Genomic DNA, 21,221 nt, shown 5'->3' with positions numbered 1-21,221 from the left:
TTCTTTCCATATTAGGATAGTAACTATCCAAGATAAGCATAACAAACAAAGGAAGGAATCCTTCAATGTATTGTCTTTCCTTCCTAAAAGATCGTAACTGAAAAATACGGATAACAAACTCCCCCTCAAGTTGGTGCGCAAATGCTAGTTTGCCCCAACTTGTTATACATATCAATGTGTTTATCCCGATGCAAAGGTTTCGTAAGGATGTCAGCCAATTGTTCCTTGCTCCCAACATGTGACGTGCGAATGACTTTGTTTTGAATTTTTTCTCTCACAAAGTGACAATCGACTTCAATGTTCTTTGTTCTCTCATGAAAAACAGGATTTGCTCCAATATAAATAGCTGCCATATTCTTGCACTTTAGCTCCATCTGTTCATTTACATCAATTTGCATATCATGAAGAAGAGATTTAATCCAAACAAGCTCACACGAGCACGTAGCCATGGCACGATATTGAGCTTCAACACTGGATCTAGCCACAACATTTTGTTTCTTACTTTTTCAGGTAACTAGGTTTCCACCAACAAACGTACAAAAACCAATAGTAGACCTTCGATCATTTGGATCTCCTGTCCAATCTACATCACAATATCCTAGTACACTGAGATCATGATTCCTTTTCATGATAATACCCCTGCCTGGACTTCCTTTCAAGTATCTCAAAATATGGTGAGCTGCTTCAACATGTGTAGATCTTGGCTTATGCATAAACTGACTTATTACACTGACTGTATAGGATATGTCAGGTCGAGTGATAGTCAAGTAAATCAATTTTTCAACTAACCTTTGAAAGCTTTCAACCTCACTTATTGTTTTTCCATCATCTATTCTCAGTTTGGTATTGGCTTCAAGAGGAGTATCCACCGCTTTGCTTCCCATCATACATGTGTCTTTTAGAAGATCCAGAATATATTTCCTTTGACATAGAAAGATACCCTTGTCAGAATGTGCCACTTCAATTCCCAAGAAGTATCAAAGTTTCCCGAGATCTTTGATTTCAAACTTAGTGTGGAGAATGGTTTTCACCTTCTGCATCATCTGTTCATTGTTACCTGTCATAATAATGTCATCTACATAGACTAAGAGGATAACAGTACCTTGAGGCATACAAGAGATAAACATAGTGTAATCAATAGTGCTACATTGAAATCCAATATCAGTAAGAACATAACTTAGCTTTGAGAACCAGGCGCGTGGAGATTGCTTCAACCCATATATGGATTTTTTAAGTCTGCATACCTTGTCTTGTTCATGGTCATATCCCAAAGGAGGATCCATATACACTTCTTCGTCCAAATCACCATGAAGAAAGGCATTTTTTACATCAAGTTGAAATACTCCCCAATTTTTGTTGGCAACAACTGAGAGAAGAATCCGGATGGAGTTTATTTTTGCAACAGGTGCAAAAGCCTTAGTAAAATCAACTCCTTCTTTTTGGGTATACCCTTTTGCCACTAACCGAGCTTTATACTTTTCTATTGTTCCATCACTGTTATATTTGATCTTGTAGACCCATTTGCACCCCACTATCGTTTTCTCTTTTGGTAAATTTACCATGGTCCAAGTGTTATTCTTTAGTAATGCTTCCAGTTCTTCCTTCATAGCAAATTTCTATTTGTAATCTTGCATAGCTTCTTTGAAAGACATGGGTTCTTGATGACTATAAGTGTTAGCCAAAAAAATGAGATAGTTCTTAGACAATCTTGTCAAATCAAACAGATTTTCTATAGAATGCTTTCTGGGCATTTGATCTGAGTAGTAACAATAATAGTCTCTCAATCTGACTGGCGATTTAGATACACGTTCAGACCGTCTTACACTCTCTTGAATTTGTACATTAGATTGACTATCCTCACCGGGCTCAACAACATCATTGGGACTGGTATTTGTACCTTCTTGAATATCGTCACATACCAATTCAGAATTGTGAGATATGGGAAAGACGATGCTAGGCTCTTGCCTATTTCTTTCGTTGTGGTGTCGACTATCATAAGAAGGAACACTAACGAATGACTCATTTTAAAAAAACTTGACATCTCGAGATATATATATATAATTTCTTATTTATCGCATCAAAGCATATAAAACCCCTCTTTGAGACTAAATATCCAACAAATATGCACTTAACTGCTCTTCTTTCAAGTTTGTTTCTGAATTTTCCTTGAATATGAACATAACTCTTACACCCAAACACTTTCAAATGTTTTATGAAAATCTCCCTTTTTGGAAGTAATTCCATGGGTATTTGATTACTTAAACTGGAGCTAGGAATGCGATTAATAATGTAGCAAGCAACAAATATAGCATCAGACCAAAAAACTGGAGGAACATTCATATGAAACATGATGAATCGAGCAACATTAAGTAAGTAACGATTTTTTCGCTTGGCAACCTCATTTTGTTGAGGGGTTCCAGCACAAGTGTTTTGAAGGATTATGCCCTTCTCATCCAGGAAAGATTTTACTTCTTCATTAACATATTCACCCCCATTATCAGATCTAAGATGCTTAATTCTGGCATTATATTGTGTAACCACCATATTGTAAAATATTTTGAAGATTTTAGCCACTTCACTTTTTTGTTTAAAAAAGTAAACCCAAGTGACATGAGATTTATCTTCAATAAAGGTAACATAATATCTAAAATCAAACACAGACTCAATAGGAGAGGGTCCCCATATATCAGAATGAACTAAGTCAAACAAAACATTGCTTCTAGTAGCTAACTTAGGAAAAGGTAACCAAGTAGCCTTGGCACACTCGCAAGCATCACAAGAGGTATTTTCAGAAGGTAAGTTAGGAATCAAAAGTTTTAGAACACTATGAGGAGCATGACCAAGATGAGAATGTCATACATTAAAGTTATTTGAGGCTTGCACACAACTAAACAAGGCTTTTCTAAATAAGTTAAGATAATATAATCAACTTCGTTCGACGCCTCTACCAATCTCCTTCTTCGTCGTCTGGTCCTGAAACACGACATCCTTAGGGAAAAAAATGGCCAAACAGTTATGAGACTTAGTGATCTTATTAACAGACATAAGATTAACAACCAAATTAGGAATGACCAAAACTTCAGAATCATCAGACTTATTAAGAAGTTTCAATTTTTTGTGACCCTTTCGCCATTATGATAGACCCATCGGTCGTATACACAGGTTTCACACGTGTATATTGGTCAATGGGTATATCCTTGCTTAGCATATGATCGGAGGCTCCAGAATCAACAACCCACTCAATTTCAGAGGTATAAGTGACATAAGCACTAGTATTCTTACCTTTATCGTCAAAACATCTGGGGTTAATGGGAGTGGATGACACCAGATTTGTTTAATCCATTTGCTGGAAAAAATGAGCTAATTCTTCTCTGGTGACAAAATTTGCAGCCTCACGATTTGATCCAGTATTTTTCCCTTGGTCTTTCTCGTGAGTCGGTTTGCCAACAAGATCCCAACATCTTTCTTTTGTGTGACCGTTTTTTTTTCAATAAGTACACTTAAATCTAGATCTGAATTTCTGACGATCATGATTAGAAAGGAACCCAATATGGTTATCGGTTACCTTCTTATCACTCACTTGAAGGGCCATTTGTTCTGGTTGCTCCTCTTTGTTTTTCTAAGACGATGGGTTCATAACTTTTCTTCTATCCTCCTCTCTCTAAATCATAGAACATACCATATTGAACGATGGAGGGGAGTGGTCATTAGAATTTGACTACGAAATTGTTCGTAGTCGGAACCGAGGCCAGCCAAAAACTTTAAAGACTTTGTCTTTTTCAAACCGTTTTTGATTAATCCCAACATCCCCGGATGGTGGCCTATATTGAAGAAGTTCGTCCCACATTCCTCTCAGCGTAGCGATATACGCATTGAAGAATTTGTTTTCTCTGGTGAGCTTCACAATCTCCATTTGCAGCTCATACACTCGAGCAAGATTATACCTCTCGCCATATATTTCATTTACAGTGTCCCACACGTCTTTTGCTGTATCCATAAATAAAAAACTTTTTGCAATTTATTCCCATTTTTCATAGGTTGAATTAGACACATCAGGTTTACTTATTTTACCTGTGATGTAGCCTACCTTCGATTTGCCACTCAAAAAAAGTTTAATGGATTTTGCCCAGCTAATATAGTTATTTCCTGAGAACAACGACGTGGTGATGCAAAGAAGGTGGCCTGACTCTGAGTAGCTGGATCTGGGCTCGCCATTAAGATTCAGCGAAGCTGGTTCAGACGCAGCATTCGATAGTCGTGATTATTCTGCCATTATTGATGGGAACCAGCTATGCCAAACAACAACCAATAACGGAAAAAACACAACACTACTTGAACATAGCAAAAAACGAATTCAGCAACACAAGGCTTGCCAAACTGCAGTGCCTAAGTCCTGTCTTGATCAACTGAATATCAGATCAAAAAGTGAACCAGCACAACACACTTACAGCGATAACACAGCCTGATGAGACACAGCTTTCTGACGTTCCGTAACAATAACACAGGGAGATGAAACACAACCTTCTGACGTTCCGCAACACGATAGCAATGAAGGATCAGCAGCAGCGACCGCTACCAGATCCGGGCGCAGGAAGACATCAACTGGCTCTGATACCAAATATTAACACATGAACACACAGAAGAGACACAAACAATGATGTAACGTGGTTCGGCTGTTGCCTACATCCACGATGAAACACTGCTCTCTCTCTTATTAATTTTTCACAGAAGAAGAGAGGGGGTACATAAATAATGATGGGCTACTATCCTTTCCATATTAGGATAGTAACTATCCAAGACATAGCAAACAAAGGAAAGAATCCTTCAACGTATTGCCTTTCCTTCCTAAAAGACCGTAACTGAAAAATACGGATAACAGCTCCTACCATATTATTGGCGTAATCTGGTATGCTCAGACGGAAAAAATGAGTGTGAAGATGGCCATCCATTTCTGGATATCTTGATCTTATCATTTTAAAGCTTTCATTCATCTGGGAATGATTGAAGTAAATTGATAAATTGGTACTTAATTTGCGCCCCCCCTAAAATCGTTTCAACAAGGACTAGATTTTGATTCTCGACTTTGTGCTAGATGCTCCGAGTTGAAGATCCCTTGATCAAAATAGCTCCCAGTGGGATTTTAGATCAAGATTCCTTCCAATTACTTGGTATTTCAATTGAAAATCTGCCTGCGGTTTTGCTGGGGGTTTAGCTTTGACACCTAACAAGTTGGTCACGAAATTAACCATTTTGCTAAGAAGTCCATATGTGAAATGCTCTGCAATTTATGACATGATCGTGACCACGTGTGTATGCCCGTGGGCACACACACACACACGCACGCACAGCACCAATAGATGAACTTAAAAGGAAAATATTCATAAAAAGTATTATTATTATTATTTTTTATGACGAAGGAACCCTCACTGAGAACCGGGTCACTTAATGGGCCCGCCTCCCTGACAATTGAGAAAACATTTATGTCAAATGTAATATCTAGATCAATGAGTTGCACAATCTCAGCAAGGAAAAATCTCATGATATTTCCAAAATTGTGTTTTTTTTGGAAAACATATATAATATATAGTAAACATGTAAATAATAATAAAAATTGCAAATGTTTTAATGTGATACTAACACATTGAAAACATGATATTTTCAATTTAGACATTTTTTAAAATATCATGCTTTTAATAGCAAAGTAACGACCACTGAAAACATCACATTAAATTTGCAATATTTCAAATTATCAGAGATACTAACAGCAGAATGTCCTCGATGAAAATTTTGTCCACTATATCCTCAATGTACTCGACAAGTTTAATTGTCCTTGACAGAGTTATCAGCCTCGTGAATAAGAATATGATGGTTGGATGATAAACTGACTTAACATACCCATTGGATTCTTGGATTAGACCATAGATTGACTATCACGCAATAGAAGTAACTAATTTATTTAATTGATTAATTAATAAAATTATAACTCATATCCACCCCGGGCAAATAAATTTCTGAAGAAAAGAAACAATTCGCCAACCAACAAGCTTCCAACAATGGCTTTTGTTTCTTATGGATTCTTCTCAAACCAAAATTAAGTTGCGAGTGAACTGACATGATTCAGTTCACTGGCATTCTTATCATAAGGCCAACGTTCGGATTGAGTTGGTCGAGTGAGAGGTGAACTCAGCCATGTTCCCAGTTCTTGGGATTTGACCTTGACCTAACCTAGCAGATTTATCAGTTAGAATGTTTGTTTCATAAGATGTGGCCATAAAAACAGAAGCATCTTATTGTGCAGACAAATAACAGAAAGTGACAGTTACACTATAAATTGAACTGCATGGCTGCCGCAGTCTGCTAAACAGAATTTTCTCCACTACACAGCAGCTGGTAAAAAAATTACGTTTCACCAAACAATTTTCACATAACTGGGGGGCAAGGAAACTGACAAATGTTTTCATCTCAAGGGGTAACCCTTGCATGTCTGCCTTTTGCCGGTTTTATACAGGATGACTTTTAACTGCAAAATTACCTTAATCTTCCAATCACAGGGATATGAACAATCACAATCCAATCCACCAAAATCAAACACTATTTGCATGCAAGTCAACCCAAATAGGTTAAATAGATATGAAGTGGAGACTGCAAATGCAAGCAACAAATCTCATTAAGTGTCAATTCAAAAGCACTCGATAGTATTTGCAATACCCTGAACCAGAATACATCAGCACAACTATGTGACACACACTATCACCAGAAGTTGGACATGACATTTAATTTTCATGCACATAAGTGATTGTTGGACATGATTATGAGATATGTTCTGATGATCAAGAAAACACGGAAGACCAAGTGCCCGAAGCTATGACTCAATAGATCTACGAGCACATCGCCGAACTTTCCTGAAATCAGGGAAATTCCAAGTCAAATAATTTGTTAATGTTGCTGATGATAGAGGCATCATACATAGAAAAAAACCAACCATCCACACTAATAGACTGAACGTACCTGTTATAACCCCGAATATCACACTGGTAAAGATGTGCTGCTTCTGGGTTTGCAGGACTTGCTGGATTTGGGTCGGTAAGAAGAGACTACAAAATTCATATAGTCATAGAAACTGTCTCAATGAAAGACTCTCCTTCTTTGAGGCATTTGTGCATGAAAATGTGCATAATATTAGTGGCAAAATGAGAAGGAAAAAATCTTACTTGAATTGAGGTTAATATTGTGCAAACGTTGTGACAAGGTGACCAAGCATCCTGAATGATGTCCATGCACAATGTACCATCATGATAGACTGCAAAAGAAACATGACCGATAATTTCAACAATGGAACAGTAAACCATGATCTATGATGAAAACTATAGATTGAACACCAGACTAACTTCCAACAGAATTCCCACAATTTCTAGGCTGAATTTTATTTTTAGTAGTGTTTCAATCATGCAAAATGTAAGAGGATCATGAAAAAATTGGCACCTGTTACACATATGTCAAATAAATAAAAACTAACCCAAGATGCTTCTAAAGCTGACAATTCTGTAAAACTACCATTAGGAGCACCTTCATCATCAAGACCGACAGCAGCAGCATCTGCCTTATGTAGAAGTACTGTGCAATTTAGATTCAGTCTGTAGGTCTCTGGCACAAATTGTTGAACAACAATCCCCAGACCATGGAAAAATTGTTTAATCTCAGTTTCAAAATTGTAGTTAGCTCTGCACATAGCCAAGAAAGCACATTGAACATGCCCCATTTGGCAAAAATCAAACAATCACGGCCAGCTCGATCTCTGTGCGATGTAGCTAGCATGCCAAGCTGAAACTTGGTGAATACTTGAAATGGAAAACTATGTTTTCCTTGTTTTGGCATTCGTAGGATCCAGGCCCCCATATCAGTGGCAACCTGTCTAGCATGTAAAATGGTTAAAAAGCAGGCCTGGAGGTTCAATGTCTCTTTTGACTCTCGGGTTACTGCCACTTTTGATGGGTAAAAAGAAATTCATAATTTATTGATGCTATTAGCATTTATATCCTTAAAACCCATTTTGTTGCTGAAACTTCTCAAGATATGTAGCAAAAGAAAGAAAGCAGAAGATAGAAAATATTCTCTTTGGCTAAGAACAGAGTTAACATGTATTCTATTTTCAGCATGTGGCCTGTGATCCATGTCCCACTTCTGGATTATGGGCACAGCATGTTGTTACTTCATAACCAACAAACCGTGGATGTGTGACTCATATAGACATACACATGCATGTATTATTTATGCATTAGTTTTAAGCTGAATTTCAATAGGAACAATATTGTAATAACACTTAGCTACAGTAATTTGCACACAAACATTGAAACATATCATCTCATATGAACCAACAACGGTCTGCCATGCCGTTATCCATACCATAAAGTTGACAAATAACTGGTGCAGTACTCTTTGCATTGACTGAAGGTGACAAAAAAAAAACAAGCCTAGTGATGGTATTAGTCATCAACCTCTACCACGACACTGTATATTGGAAGCAGATATATTCGGCTAGATGGCATAAATATAGGCACTGTACAATACATGGAGGCAACAAAGGCCCATATTCTAGGCCAAACCAGTTGCATGATCTCATCTTGCTAAAAACATTTGCCCTTTAGCAGAGACCAGATCAAAAAATACAAAATGACAGTAATATTGGAAAAAGAAAACTTTGGTCTTTTGCAAACCAAGCAGTGCAGTTTGGGTTTTTTCTACATGCAGATCTTCTGCTTCATGCTTCATCCAGTACTCATGAAAAACAAAAACCTGGCAAGATCCAACCAACCAGTGTCCACCACACATAAAGGGAGTAACTGATTATTTTAATATGACATTTTTGGGATCAAGCTCTCTTCAGAACAGGTTGACCTAGGAAAGCTGGGGTGGATGGTGCAGTCATGATGATTATACAAGAAAGGAATTAATGATGCAGCTATCGTACTGCTCCGTGCTTAATCGAGTACTTAAAAAAAAACAGTCTAGCAAGATCCAATTATCAAAATAATCAATATCTTCCATATATGAAGCAGACACTGTTTTCTTTTCATACAAAATTTCAAGGATAAATTCTTTTTGGAACAAGTTCACACTGGAGAGTTGGGTTTGATGTTGCAGTAATGACGATGTGCTGGAAACAAAAAACATAAAGAATCATTCCGCAAAGGTGGCCACAAGTAATTGGTTCCAGAATGACATGAAAACTTAATTTTAGTTCTGCAAAGGCCCTGACACCAAATGACATGAAAACTTAAATTTAGTTCTGCAAAAGCCCTGACACCAAATGATATGAAACTTAATTTTAATTCTGCAAAGGCCCTGAAATGATATGAACTCCGCATGTGTATAACTGTTTAGTTATACACTGCCGGTTCCAAGCCCAAATAAAGGAGGAGGGTTGCGATAGGCCAGTGACAGCCAGCATAAAAACTTAGTCATACCCTATGAATATGAACCAATAGGAAAATTTCGTTGGGGCGTTCCCTACTGAGCGGCACACTGTACTTTATAGGCCCGGAGGCAGTGATAAATGGGCAAGGGTTGCTAGGTCGTCGCCCGGAAGTGACGCGTCACACCGACGCTCTGGTGTGGTGTCAAATAGGCAAGGGTTCCCTCACTTTGTTGGACGGGTGGGGGTAAAGAAGTTAGTCCAAGACCATAAAATTAGGTTAGCCACTTGGAACATAGGGTCTTTAACTGGTAAGTTAGTAGAGTTAGTAGATGTTATGTGTACGAGAAAGATTGATATTTTATATCTACAAGAGACCAAATGGGTAGGTGAGAAGGCAAAAGTGATAGAACCTTGAGGATATAAGATTTGGTATACAGGAATAAATAGAAATAGGAACGGAGTAGGGATTGTTATGAGTCGTGAGTTTATAGATAATATAGTTGAGGTCCGTAGGAAGGGTGATAGGATTTTACTTATTAAATTAGTATTATGTACGGATATTATTAATATTATTAGTGTTTATGCACCTCAAGTAGGTTTAGATGATTTCATTAAGCGTCAATTTTGGGAAGATTTAGATGGAGTAGTACAAGGGATATCTTATGGAGAAAAGCTTTTCATCGGCGGTGACCTTAATGGACATGTAGGCATTAGTAGGGATGGATTTGAGAGTATCCATGGAGGCTATGGTATAGGAGAAAGAAACAAAAGTGGAGAAAGGATTTTAGATTTTGGTTTGTCCTATGATATGATCTTAGCAAACACTTGGTCTAGGAAGAGGGAGTCTCACATATTAACATTTAAAAGTGGGGTTAATACGAGTCAGATAAATTTTTTCCTACTTAGAAAGAGAGATAAGGGTTGTTGCATCGATTGTAAGGTTATACCGGGAGAAAGTGTAGCTACACAACATAGAGTCTTAATTTTAGATCTTAGAATTAGACAATGCCGCAAAAGGTATAGACATAGGATAGATCCTATAATTAAGTGGTGGGCACTGAAAGGATCTAAGCAAGGAATGTTTGTAGAGCAGGTAGTTAAGAAAGGTGATTGGTGTCTCGAGGAGGATTCAGAATCAATATGGAATAAGATAGCGGGTGGCATGAGAAAGGTGGCTAAGGAGGTATTGGGTGAGTCTAAAGGCGGTGCACCGCTAGGTAAGGATACATCATGGTGGAACGAGGATGTCAAATTAGCTATTAAGGTTAAAAGAGAGTGTTATAGAAATCTAAGTAAGAGTCGTGATAATGAGAATTTGGAGAAGTATATGATAGCAAAGAAGGAAGCTAAAAAAGTAGTTTGAAACACGAGGGATAAGGTATATAAGGAGGTTTATAATAAGTTGGATATCAAAGAGGGCGAGAATGATATTTATAGGCTTGCAAAGATGAGAGATAGAAAATCGAGGGATCTGGGTATGGTTAGATGTATCAAAGATGAAACACAAAGGGTTTTAGTCAAAGATGAGGAGATTAAGGAGAGATGGAAAGATTATTTTGATAAGCTATTTAATGGAAGTCATGCTCAGGATCTTGGAGACTTGTCCATTTCTTTTCATGAGATGAATCGTGACTTCATGCGCAAGATTCAAAAGAAAGAAATTGCAGAGGCTTTGAAGAAAATGAAATCAAAAAGGGCAGTTGGCCCAGATGGTATACCTATCGAGGCTTGAAAATGCTTGAGAGAAAAAGGTTTAGAATGGTTGACAAATCTTTTTAACAAGATTTGGCGGACAAATAAGATGCCTAATGAGTGGAGGAAGAGTACTTTGGTGCCTCTATATAAGAATAAGGGTGATATACAAGATTGCACAAACTATCGCGGTATAAAACTCATGAGTCATACTATGAAACTTTGGAAGAGGGTGATTGAGTCTAGGTTGAGGAAGGTTGTCATGATATCGGAGAATCAATTTGGTTTTATGCTTGGAAGATCAACTATGGAAGCTATACATCTTCTTAGACAACTTACTGAGAGAAATAGAGAGAGGAACAAAGATTTGCATATGGTTTTTATTGATTTGGAGAAGGCATACGATAGAGTACCTAGGGACGTTCTCTGGTGAACAATGATGAAGAAAGGTGTTTCTCTCAAGTACATTAGTATAATTAAGGATATGTATGAAGGAGTAGTAACCAATGTCCGCACTTGTGGAGGGGTGACGACCAATTTTCCTATAACGGTTGGGTTACATCAAGGATCTGCTTTAAACCCTTTTCTATTTGCTATAGTGATAGATGAGCTTACGAGATCAATTCAAGAAAATGTGCCGTGGTGTATTGTAATGAAGTGCCGGATGAAGTTGTAATGAAGTGCCGGATGAAGTCTCCAAGAGCAAAACAAGAGAGCACGCACATACACAAATAGCCACTAATGGGCAAAAGAACAACACAACCACTTAAAGTGGTAAGGCACCCAAAAGAAGAGGAAAAATATATATTCCACTCAAAAGGCTTCAAAGAAGCATACATTACAATGGGGAGAAACCCCTTTATTTATAGACAAAAGAGGAGGCCTTGGAAGGGCTCCTAGAGGGACGTTGGAGCCCTTCCAACGGTCATAAATATGACCGTTGGATGCTCCAACGTCCCCCTAGGTGGGGTCCATTCCAAGGAGGAAAAGGAAAAAATAAAGAAAATAAAAAAGAAAGAAAAAAAAAGGAAATAAAAGAAAAGGAGAGAAAAAATACAATATGCGATAAGAAGTAAAAAGACTGTTTTACCCCTATATGGGTCTATTTACAAAAGATATAAATATATATATATTTATATATGTAGATAGACACATAGACATATATATAATTAATATATATATGTGTATGTGTCGTGATCTATATATATAAATATATATATGTACAACATATTTTAACACCCCCCCTCAAACACACGGTGAGATCACCGAGAGTTTGCTAAGGAGAAAGAAGAAACGAGGCGATGGCAAGGCTTTGGTGAAGAAGTCCGCCAACTGGTACTCGGTTGGAACATAAGGCAATTGAATGGTGCCTCGTAGGAACTCATCACGAACATAATGGCAATCCATCTCAATGTGCTTTGTTCTTTCATGAAAGGTGTGATTGCTGGCAATGTAGATAGAGCTCTTGTTGTCGCAGCACAGCTTTGAGGGAGTTGAGAATGAGACTCCCATATCTTTAAGCAAACTTCTTAACCATACGATCTCCGTGGTGGTAGTGGCCATCGCACGATACTCTGCTTCAGTAGAAGAGAGTGAAACTTTCTGTTGCTTCTTACACCTCCAAGAGATAAGTGACTCTCCAAGAAACACACAATACCCTGTGGTAGAAATACGATCATCGGGGTTACCACCCCAATCAGAGTCAGTATAAGCAAGTAAAGTAAGAGGTGAAGAAGAGGGTAAGAATAATCCTTTTGTTATGGTGCCTTTCAGATATCTGATAATTCTCATGACAGCAGCCATGTGAATGGTGGAGGGAGCAGTCTGAAATTGACTTGCACTATGAACTGCATGAGAAATATCGGGCCTAGTGATGGATAAGTATGTGAGCGACCCAATCAATTGACGATAAGGTGTGGGATCAGCTAAAGGAGTGCCATCACTAGCTCTCATCTTGGCATTGATTATTTCTGGCGTCTCCACCTTCTTGTCATCAGTCAGTCCAGATCTGTCAATAATGTCGGAGGCAAGCTTCATCTGAGAGAGGACATACCCTTTGGGAGAGTATGCAACTTCAATTCCTAAAAAATATCTTAGATAACCAAGGTCAGACATATCAAAATTTTCTTTGAGAATATTCTTAATAAGGTTAATACCTCTCTTATCATTACCTGTGATAATCATGTCATCAACATATAATAACAGAATTGTAATGTGGTCATTAGAATTTTTAACAAACAAAGCAGTATCAGTATAACATGAGGAGAAACCATTATCAAGAACTACTTTGCTAAAAAGATCATACCAAGCTTTAGGTGCTTGTTTAAGACCATAGAGAGCTTTATTTAACTTTAGAATATTTTCTTTACCAATTTCAAGACCTGGCGGAGGATCCATAAGCACTTCTTCATATAAATTTCCATTTAAAAAAGCGTTTTTAACGTCAAGTTGATATATAGGCCATTGTTTAATGGAGGCTAAGGCAATTAAAGTTCTCACACTAGTCATCCTAGCTACGGGAGCAAAGGTTTCCTCATAATCAATTCCATATTCTTGGGCATAGCCTTTTGCAACCAAACGAGCCTTGTATCTCTCAAGAGATCCATCACACTTAGTTTTAACTTTATATACCCATCTACACCCAATTGCCTTTTTTCCTGATGGTTGGGGAATAATACTCCAAGTTTGAGCTTTGTTAAGAGCCTCTAATTCAACTTTCATTGCTTCAATCCAATGTGGATGATCTTTAGCTTCTTTAAAGGAAGTAGGCTCATGATATGAATGAATTAACATGAGACAAGCCCTATAATTAGGTGAGAAAGATTCATAAGATACAAATTTTTGTGGGGGTCTACTATTACGAGAAGATCTCCTAGGTGCATTAATAGGTTCTTCTAATGAGAGATCTTGAGAATATCTTTCAAGAGCAGGTTGATGTTCAATTCCTGACCGCCGGGTATATACATTCATTTCATTAAGATTCTCAACTTGAGAATCATTACCATGCTGAAGTATATCATTATGATGGGAGATGCCATCACAAGTATTATCGCAAGTACTTGCATCTGGTGTTTCAATTCTAGGAGCAAGATCAAATAGGAAGGAATAGTCAAGGTTTTCTCTAGATGTGTGAACATCAAATCCATTTTGTTCTTCAAGAAAATTTACATTTCTTGATATATAGAGTTTATTATTTCGAGTGTCATAGCATCTATAACCTTTTTGATTTTCACCATATCCAATGAATGCACATTCAATAGCTTTAGGTGATAGTTTATCTTGTCCTTGAACAAGCACAAAACATTTACATCCAAATATCCTTAATCTATTAAAATCTGGAGTAATTTTGAATAATTTTTCAAAAGGTGATACATTTTTTAAAGAAGCAGAGGGCATACGATTGATTAAATATGTTGCGGTAAGAAGAGCTTCGGCCCAAAAGTTTTTAGGAACATTTTTAGAAACAAGAAGTGTTCTTGTAGTTTCAATTAAATGTCTATGTTTTCTTTCCGCAAGACCATTTTGTTGTGGGGTTTTAGGACAAGATCTTTGATGCAAAATTCCATTTGTTTTGAAATAATTTTGAAAATCTTTAGACATGTATTCTCCTCCAGAGTCGGATCTAAATATAGCTATATTGTTTTGAAATTGGTTTTGAATAAGAATATGAAATTCTTTAAAATTATTAAAGACATCGGATTTATTTTTAATAATGTATACCCATGTATATCTAGTAAAGTCATCAACAAAACTAACATAGTAAGAGTAGCCTCCCTTGGACAGAACGGGTGCCGGTCCCCATACATCGGAATGCACAAGTTCAAAAGGTCTTTTTGACACAAAATTACTATGAGAATACGGAAGCGAATGAATTTTTCCAAGGATACAATCATTGCATGTGAATGTATTTGTATTACAAAATTTTTCCAAAAAAGGAAAGAGATACAATTTAGAAACACTAGGATGTCCAAGTCTTTTATGCCAAGTCTCAATATCTTTGGATTGAACATGATTACAAAATGATTTGGTTGGCAATGACAAAAAATCCATATAATAAAGATCCCCTCTTCTATGGCCTTGCCCAATCCGCTTCCCGGACCGGAGATCCTGCACATAGCAATGGGTAGGTGAAAAAGTGACATTACATTCAAAATCGGTAATTTGGGAAACGGAGAATAGATTTAAATTAAGTTTTGGAATAATTCGAATTTTGGGAACAAAAAATTCTTTGTTTTCATTATAAATTTTCTCAAGATTCCCAATGCCTTCAACATCCAAGGATGTTCCATCGGCAGTGGAGACAAAAGATTTAAATTTGTTGAGACTTGTTTTTGATAAGAGTGATGCATTCGGAGTCATATGAAAGGAGGCACCCGAATCAAGAATCCAAGAGGTCATACCTGGGAAGGAGGAGATAGCGGCGCCGGAAGTGGATGGTGTAGAAGAAAACTGAGAGGAGCTCATCTTCATGAATTGTTGAAGAGTTTCGGTAAGATGAGCAAGAGACTCTTTTATGTCACCATCTTTCTTTGAGTCTTCATTTGGAGGAACTTCACCAACGGAGGCCACCTTCTTTTTAAATCTTGGGCAATCCGGACGAATATGGCCCGGTTCATTACAATTATGGCAAATGATTTTCCTTCCTCCACCACCATTATTTTTGAAGAAATGAGGTGGTTTGTATGGCCTTACATTGTTGCCGGGTCTAGATACGGCATGAACTTCATCAACATCTCGTTTTAATGCTAAACGAGTCTCTTCTTGACATAAGTCGGCCAAAATATCACTTAGAGGAGTAGAGGCCCTATGGAGAAGGGATCCTCTAAGTTGCTCAAATTCGGGGCGAAGCCCATGAATAAATTGGAAAAATCTTTCTTTTTCCATTTGCTCTTGCCTCATAGCAATAGCACTACCCTCCCATTGGGGTTCGAGAAGGACAAGTTCATCCCATAAAGAGGATAGGGCACTATAGTAGTCCCTAATACTCATATCACCTTGTTTAGTAGCTCTTACCTTTTCTTGTAGGAAGAAATGCCTAGCAAGGTCTCTTTGAGTGTACATGCCTTTCATAAAGAACCAAGCTTCATTAGCCTTCTTGAATTTGGCGAGATTTGCACAAATCTTTAATTCAACATTGTTCATGAACCATGCTAAAATTTTAGCATGCTCACTTTCCCAATCTTCTAATTTAGAAGAGTAATCAAGAATAGCCTTCTCTTTTTCCTCTTCGTTCAAAGCTTTTTCCTCATTACCTTCAAACTTAGTCAACTTCAATTGTGGTTCCGGAATGGTTCCACATACATAACCCCAAAGTTTTTTACCTTTGAGATTGTTTTCCATGGCGGCCGCCCACATGCGATAATTGGTCCCATCCAATTTGAATGAGAGGTCGATTTTTGCATCCTTGTTGGCCATTTGTAGAAGAGGAATATAAATGCACTAAAGAGAAGGATATTACTTGTCAAAAGAAGATCCGATGAAGCTTTATCAACCAAGGCTCTGATACCATGTAATGAAGTGCCGGATGAAGTTGTAATGAAGTGCCGGATGAAGTCTCCAAGAGCAAAACAAGAGAGCACGCACATACACAAATAGCCACTAATGGGCAAAAGAACAACACAACCACTTAAAGTGGTAAGGCACCCAAAAGAAGAGGAAAAATATATATTCCACTCAAAAGGCTTCAAAGAAGCATACATTACAATGGGGAGAAACCCCTTTATTTATAGACAAAAGAGGAGGCCTTGGAAGGGCTCCTAGAGGGACGTTGGAGCCCTTCCAACGGTCATAAATATGACTGTTGGATGCTCCAACGTCCCCCTAGGTGGGGTCCATTCCAAGGAGGAAAAGGAAAAAATAAAGAAAATAAAAAAGAAAGAAAAAAAAAGGAAATAAAAGAAAAGGAGAGAAAAAATACAATATGCGATAAGAAGTAAAAAGACTGTTTTACCCCTATATGGGTCTATTTACAAAAGATATAAATATATATATATATTTATATATGTAGATAGACACATAGACATATATATAATTAATATATATATGTGTATGTGTCGTGATCTATATATATAAATATATATATGTACAACATATTTTAACATGTATGTTGTTTGCTGATGATATTGTTTTGATTGATGAGTCTAGAGCTGGGGTTAATGCCAAGTTAGAATTATGGAGACAGACATTGGAAACAAGAGGTTTTAAGTTGAGTAAGAGTAAGACAAAATATATGGAATGTCGGTTTAGTAAGCAACGAAGTAGTGATGAGAGTGTAGTGAAGCTTGGTGAGCAAGAAATATCGGTGGATGATTGTTTCAAATATTTGGGATCTATCATTCAAAAGTATGGAGAAATTGATGGAGATGTAAATCATAGGATAAAGGTTGGGTGGATGAAATGGAAAAGTGCAACTGGAGTATTGTGCGATCGTAGAATGCCATTACGGTTGAAGGAAAAGTTTTATAGGATGACTATTAGGCCCGCTTTACTATATGGTACGGAATGTTGGGCTGCCAAGAGACATCATATTCAAAAAATGAGTGTAGCTAAGATGCGTATGCTTAGATGGATGTGTGGAAATACAATAAAAAATAAGATTCGGAACGAGGAGATATGTAAGAAGGTAGGCGTTGCACCCATTGAAAATAAGATGAGAGAGAATCGTTTACGGTGGTTTGGACATATTCGGCCAAGGCCTAATGATGCTCCAGTTAGAAGGATGGAGAAATGGGAAAATATATTAGTTAAAAGAGGTCGGGGTAGGCCTAAGAAGACTTGGATGAAAATGATAGGAAAGGATATGAATGCTTTGAACCTCACCGAGGACATGGCATTGGATAGAAATGATTGGAGGAGAAGGATTCATGTGGAAGACCCAGAATGATTTTCTTTGTTGGTTCATATCACCGACCCTAATTGTTTTGGGATGAAGGCGTAGTTGTTGTTGTAAAGGCCCCGAAACCGATAAGCTAGTTGAGGGGTTTGTGGTGTCCAAGTGATGGCAGAGACAACAAACAACCACCTTTTTTCCCCTCGATATGCCTTCGAGATTCTTCCTTTATAATGTAGAATGGAAAATAATGGTTCACAGACCACATGCTGAAAACATAATACATATCCATTCTATCAGGGCAAAGGTCAACAACCTGAAACATGTAAAATGCTCCATTCATGTGATCACGACATTCAGAAAATTCATTCTCAGGAATTCAACTGACATACCTAAGACAAAAGACAAAAAATAATTAAGATTTAGACAGGAAAGCAACAGAAAGACATAGTGCCTTACTTTTTCCTCCCGTTTCCCCAGTAAATTCTATATGGACTATCTGCGATCTATTCATCCTAGAAGTCAATAAGCTGATTTTATGTTAAAAAGTGCTCTGAAGAATAAAAGAGTTTGCATTTGGTAAACTTTTTCTCAACTAAATCCAATCTAGCAGTACTATTTCCAAATGAAGATCATAAATGATAGTGGAAACACACAAACTCAATAGAAGGATAATCGCTCTTGAGCGGTTTCAAGGGGAAAAGATGATTTTTTTTTTCAACAAAATGTTACGCCTGTCCATCTTGAAACACATCAAACCAATAGGCATAGCGGCCATTAATAACATTCACCTCAAGTCTTCTTATAGATTCAGAGACCATTATCATGGTGTTTTCTATTGCACTACCGAAATTCTAGTGCATTAAGCCTGCAATTTTCTCCCTTTCCAAACTGCTGACAGCATTAGTTATCATACTGACAAATGCCCAGGACTCAATTAGTATTCGATTAAGAGAGAATTATTTCAAATCTATACCAAGATATAATTTACCAATACTGGGCATCCAAATTCGCATAGAACCATAGAACAAAATTGCATATTAGCAGATTCAACCAAGAGATCTCTCACGAACTTAATTCACCAGAAAGTAGGGAGAAAGAAAACCAACCATTTGGATGAAAAACTTCCGATGTGAATCGAACTCGAGGGGGATTCTCTGGATAATTGTCCCCGAAGGTGAGACGCAACCCAAAGATACCACCTTCAGACAATCAAATATCAAGGATACCCAAATCAAGATCAAGAAAGAAATAAGAGAAAACCGCAAAGACTAAAAAAACAATCCAGGTACCCTCCCAAGGGGTCTCATCCGGACCGAAGATGGTGGCGCTCCAAACGAACAGATTATCTTCAGAGAGCGGGCTCGAGCTACAACCCTGAGACAACCGATGATCACAACGAAAAGCCATAATTCAACAACCAAATAATTTTTAAATCAGCCCCAGACAAGTAGAGAAAGGGAAAAGAGAAAGAACGACGGATTGCAAGACTCAAATACCCCGAAAAGCAAACAAAACTAAATCTTGCAATGATCTTACCTCTGGAGGCTCATTTCTGATAGCTTTCAGATCGGACATGAGCCGCAGTTGCACGGAAGATGAAGACGCCATGATCCCAATCCCGAACAAGATTTTACCGCCAGAAAACGTGCCTCCTGTATGTTAAATCACATAAAAACAATAACTCCGCAATTTCAATCTCGTCACAAACAACCAGAACCGAACACCCATTAAGAAATAGCAAGGAACCCCCACAATTCCAACATCTAAACCGATAGCCAAATCCAAATACCCATCAAGAAACAAGAAAGAACAAAGAACCATTTATCATTCCAACAACAGAAAATTAAGAGAAAAAGAGAAATTTTACCAAGAGAGAGAGAGAGAAATGGAATGAATAAAAAGGATGTGGTAGCGCGCCGTCTGGTTTAATGATGAGGTTAAGGACACAAACAGAGAGGAATCTGCAATTCTACCACGAAGAGGAAAAATAGCACAAAACCGAGAGAGAGAGAGAGAGGCGCGCCTTGCTTTACTCACAAATCCCCTCCAACAGTGAACGTTGGTAACGGTCGTTTTTAGATGAGGCAAATTGACCAAGGAGTGGTAATTTTGTTTTGGCTCACAAGGGCAGGGCTCCGCTCATATGGTAGGGGCGACTTGTGAATATCACAAAGTCAGCGAGACATCACAAGTTTACCAATATCGAAGCTGGGCGTACTCTTCGGTGGACAGGAGAACTTCAAGAGTTTTACCGATAGGTCAGCCAATGTGGATGATGGGGTTCTTATCTTGAATTATTCAAAATGAATAGCTACCCTCTTCCCGATCCCTGACTTTTCTTCACTCTTTTAGTCTTTTTGAGTTTAGCCCTTTCCTTGGGATTCAAGAATTTTTATTTTTGCATGTAAAAGTTGATGGACTTGCAAAACTCGTCAACAAAATGACAACTGATATTGTGATATTCTAAAAATATCATAAAAAACCTTTACCTTGCAAAATTTTCAAAGAATATCGCATGAAGTTTTGCAAAACTATTAAAAACTTGTGAAAGTCGTATATTACTAAATTCTTAGGAAGTAATGTAATGGTATTGTGAAATTCCTATCCATATAAATGATGCTTCATTTTTCAAACCCACAATTGCTTGCAGATACCCTATTTTTGCAACCCTAGGGTTCTTTTGGTCTCTAATCAGTGGTCTTTCAATCCTTCTGTCGCTATTCCTATGATATTCATGAAATATTTTGGCTTTACGAAAATCTCTTATCGACAACGGTTCACCAACAGTTCAAAAGTTCAAAAGCATTAGTGACACTTTAGTTTTTTATATAAAAGCATGAGTGATACTTTATCAATGATGAGTTTTTTTTAGGTAAAAGCAACAATGATGAGAAGATCAATAACACTTGATCGATGTTGAGTTTTTTTTTATAAAAGCATCGATGATGAAAAGTTCAATGATACTTAATCAACAATAAGTTTTTTTTGATAAAAGCATCGGTAATGAGATCTTGATAATTTGTTCTCATCATAAAAAACATGAATAATTTTTCGATATATATATATATATAAAGAGAGAGAGAGAGGGAAAGGTATTAGCTAGTAACAACTTTTTTAGCTAATCGTTCGAAGGGTTTTTCTCATATATTACTTAAATCTGACCGTATATGTGTTCAGAAAAGTTTAAATCTGACCGTATATGTGTTCAGAAAAGTTGATTTACTAAGAAACTGCACTTGAATGGTGTTTTTTTGATAAAAAAATATAAATTTTTAAGCCATA

General features: G+C 37.4%; 1 protein-coding gene across 1 annotated transcript; it reads right to left on the bottom strand.

Moving 5' to 3' along the window:
* Window positions 1-6,600: 6,600 nt before the first annotated feature.
* Window positions 6,601-19,991, bottom strand: LOC149841603 (ubiquitin-conjugating enzyme E2 2-like). The gene is made up of 7 exons (XM_090001090.1): window positions 19,807-19,991; window positions 19,476-19,591; window positions 19,229-19,313; window positions 19,046-19,138; window positions 7,212-7,300; window positions 7,009-7,094; window positions 6,601-6,902 (listed from the first exon to the last, which is right to left on the bottom strand). The coding sequence occupies exons 2-7, from the start codon at window positions 19,545-19,547 to the stop codon at window positions 6,863-6,865; spliced, it is 465 nt and encodes a 154-aa protein (XP_089857216.1). The 5' UTR covers window positions 19,548-19,591; window positions 19,807-19,991; the 3' UTR covers window positions 6,601-6,862.
* Between the last annotated feature and the right edge of the window lie 1,230 nt (window positions 19,992-21,221).

The sequence above is a fragment of the Nuphar pumila genome, chromosome 3 (assembly GCF_984573655.1).
Source record: "Nuphar pumila chromosome 3, dmNupPumi1.hap1.1, whole genome shotgun sequence".
NCBI lineage: Eukaryota > Viridiplantae > Streptophyta > Magnoliopsida > Nymphaeales > Nymphaeaceae > Nuphar > Nuphar pumila.
This window is presented reverse-complemented; position numbering and strand designations above follow the sequence as displayed.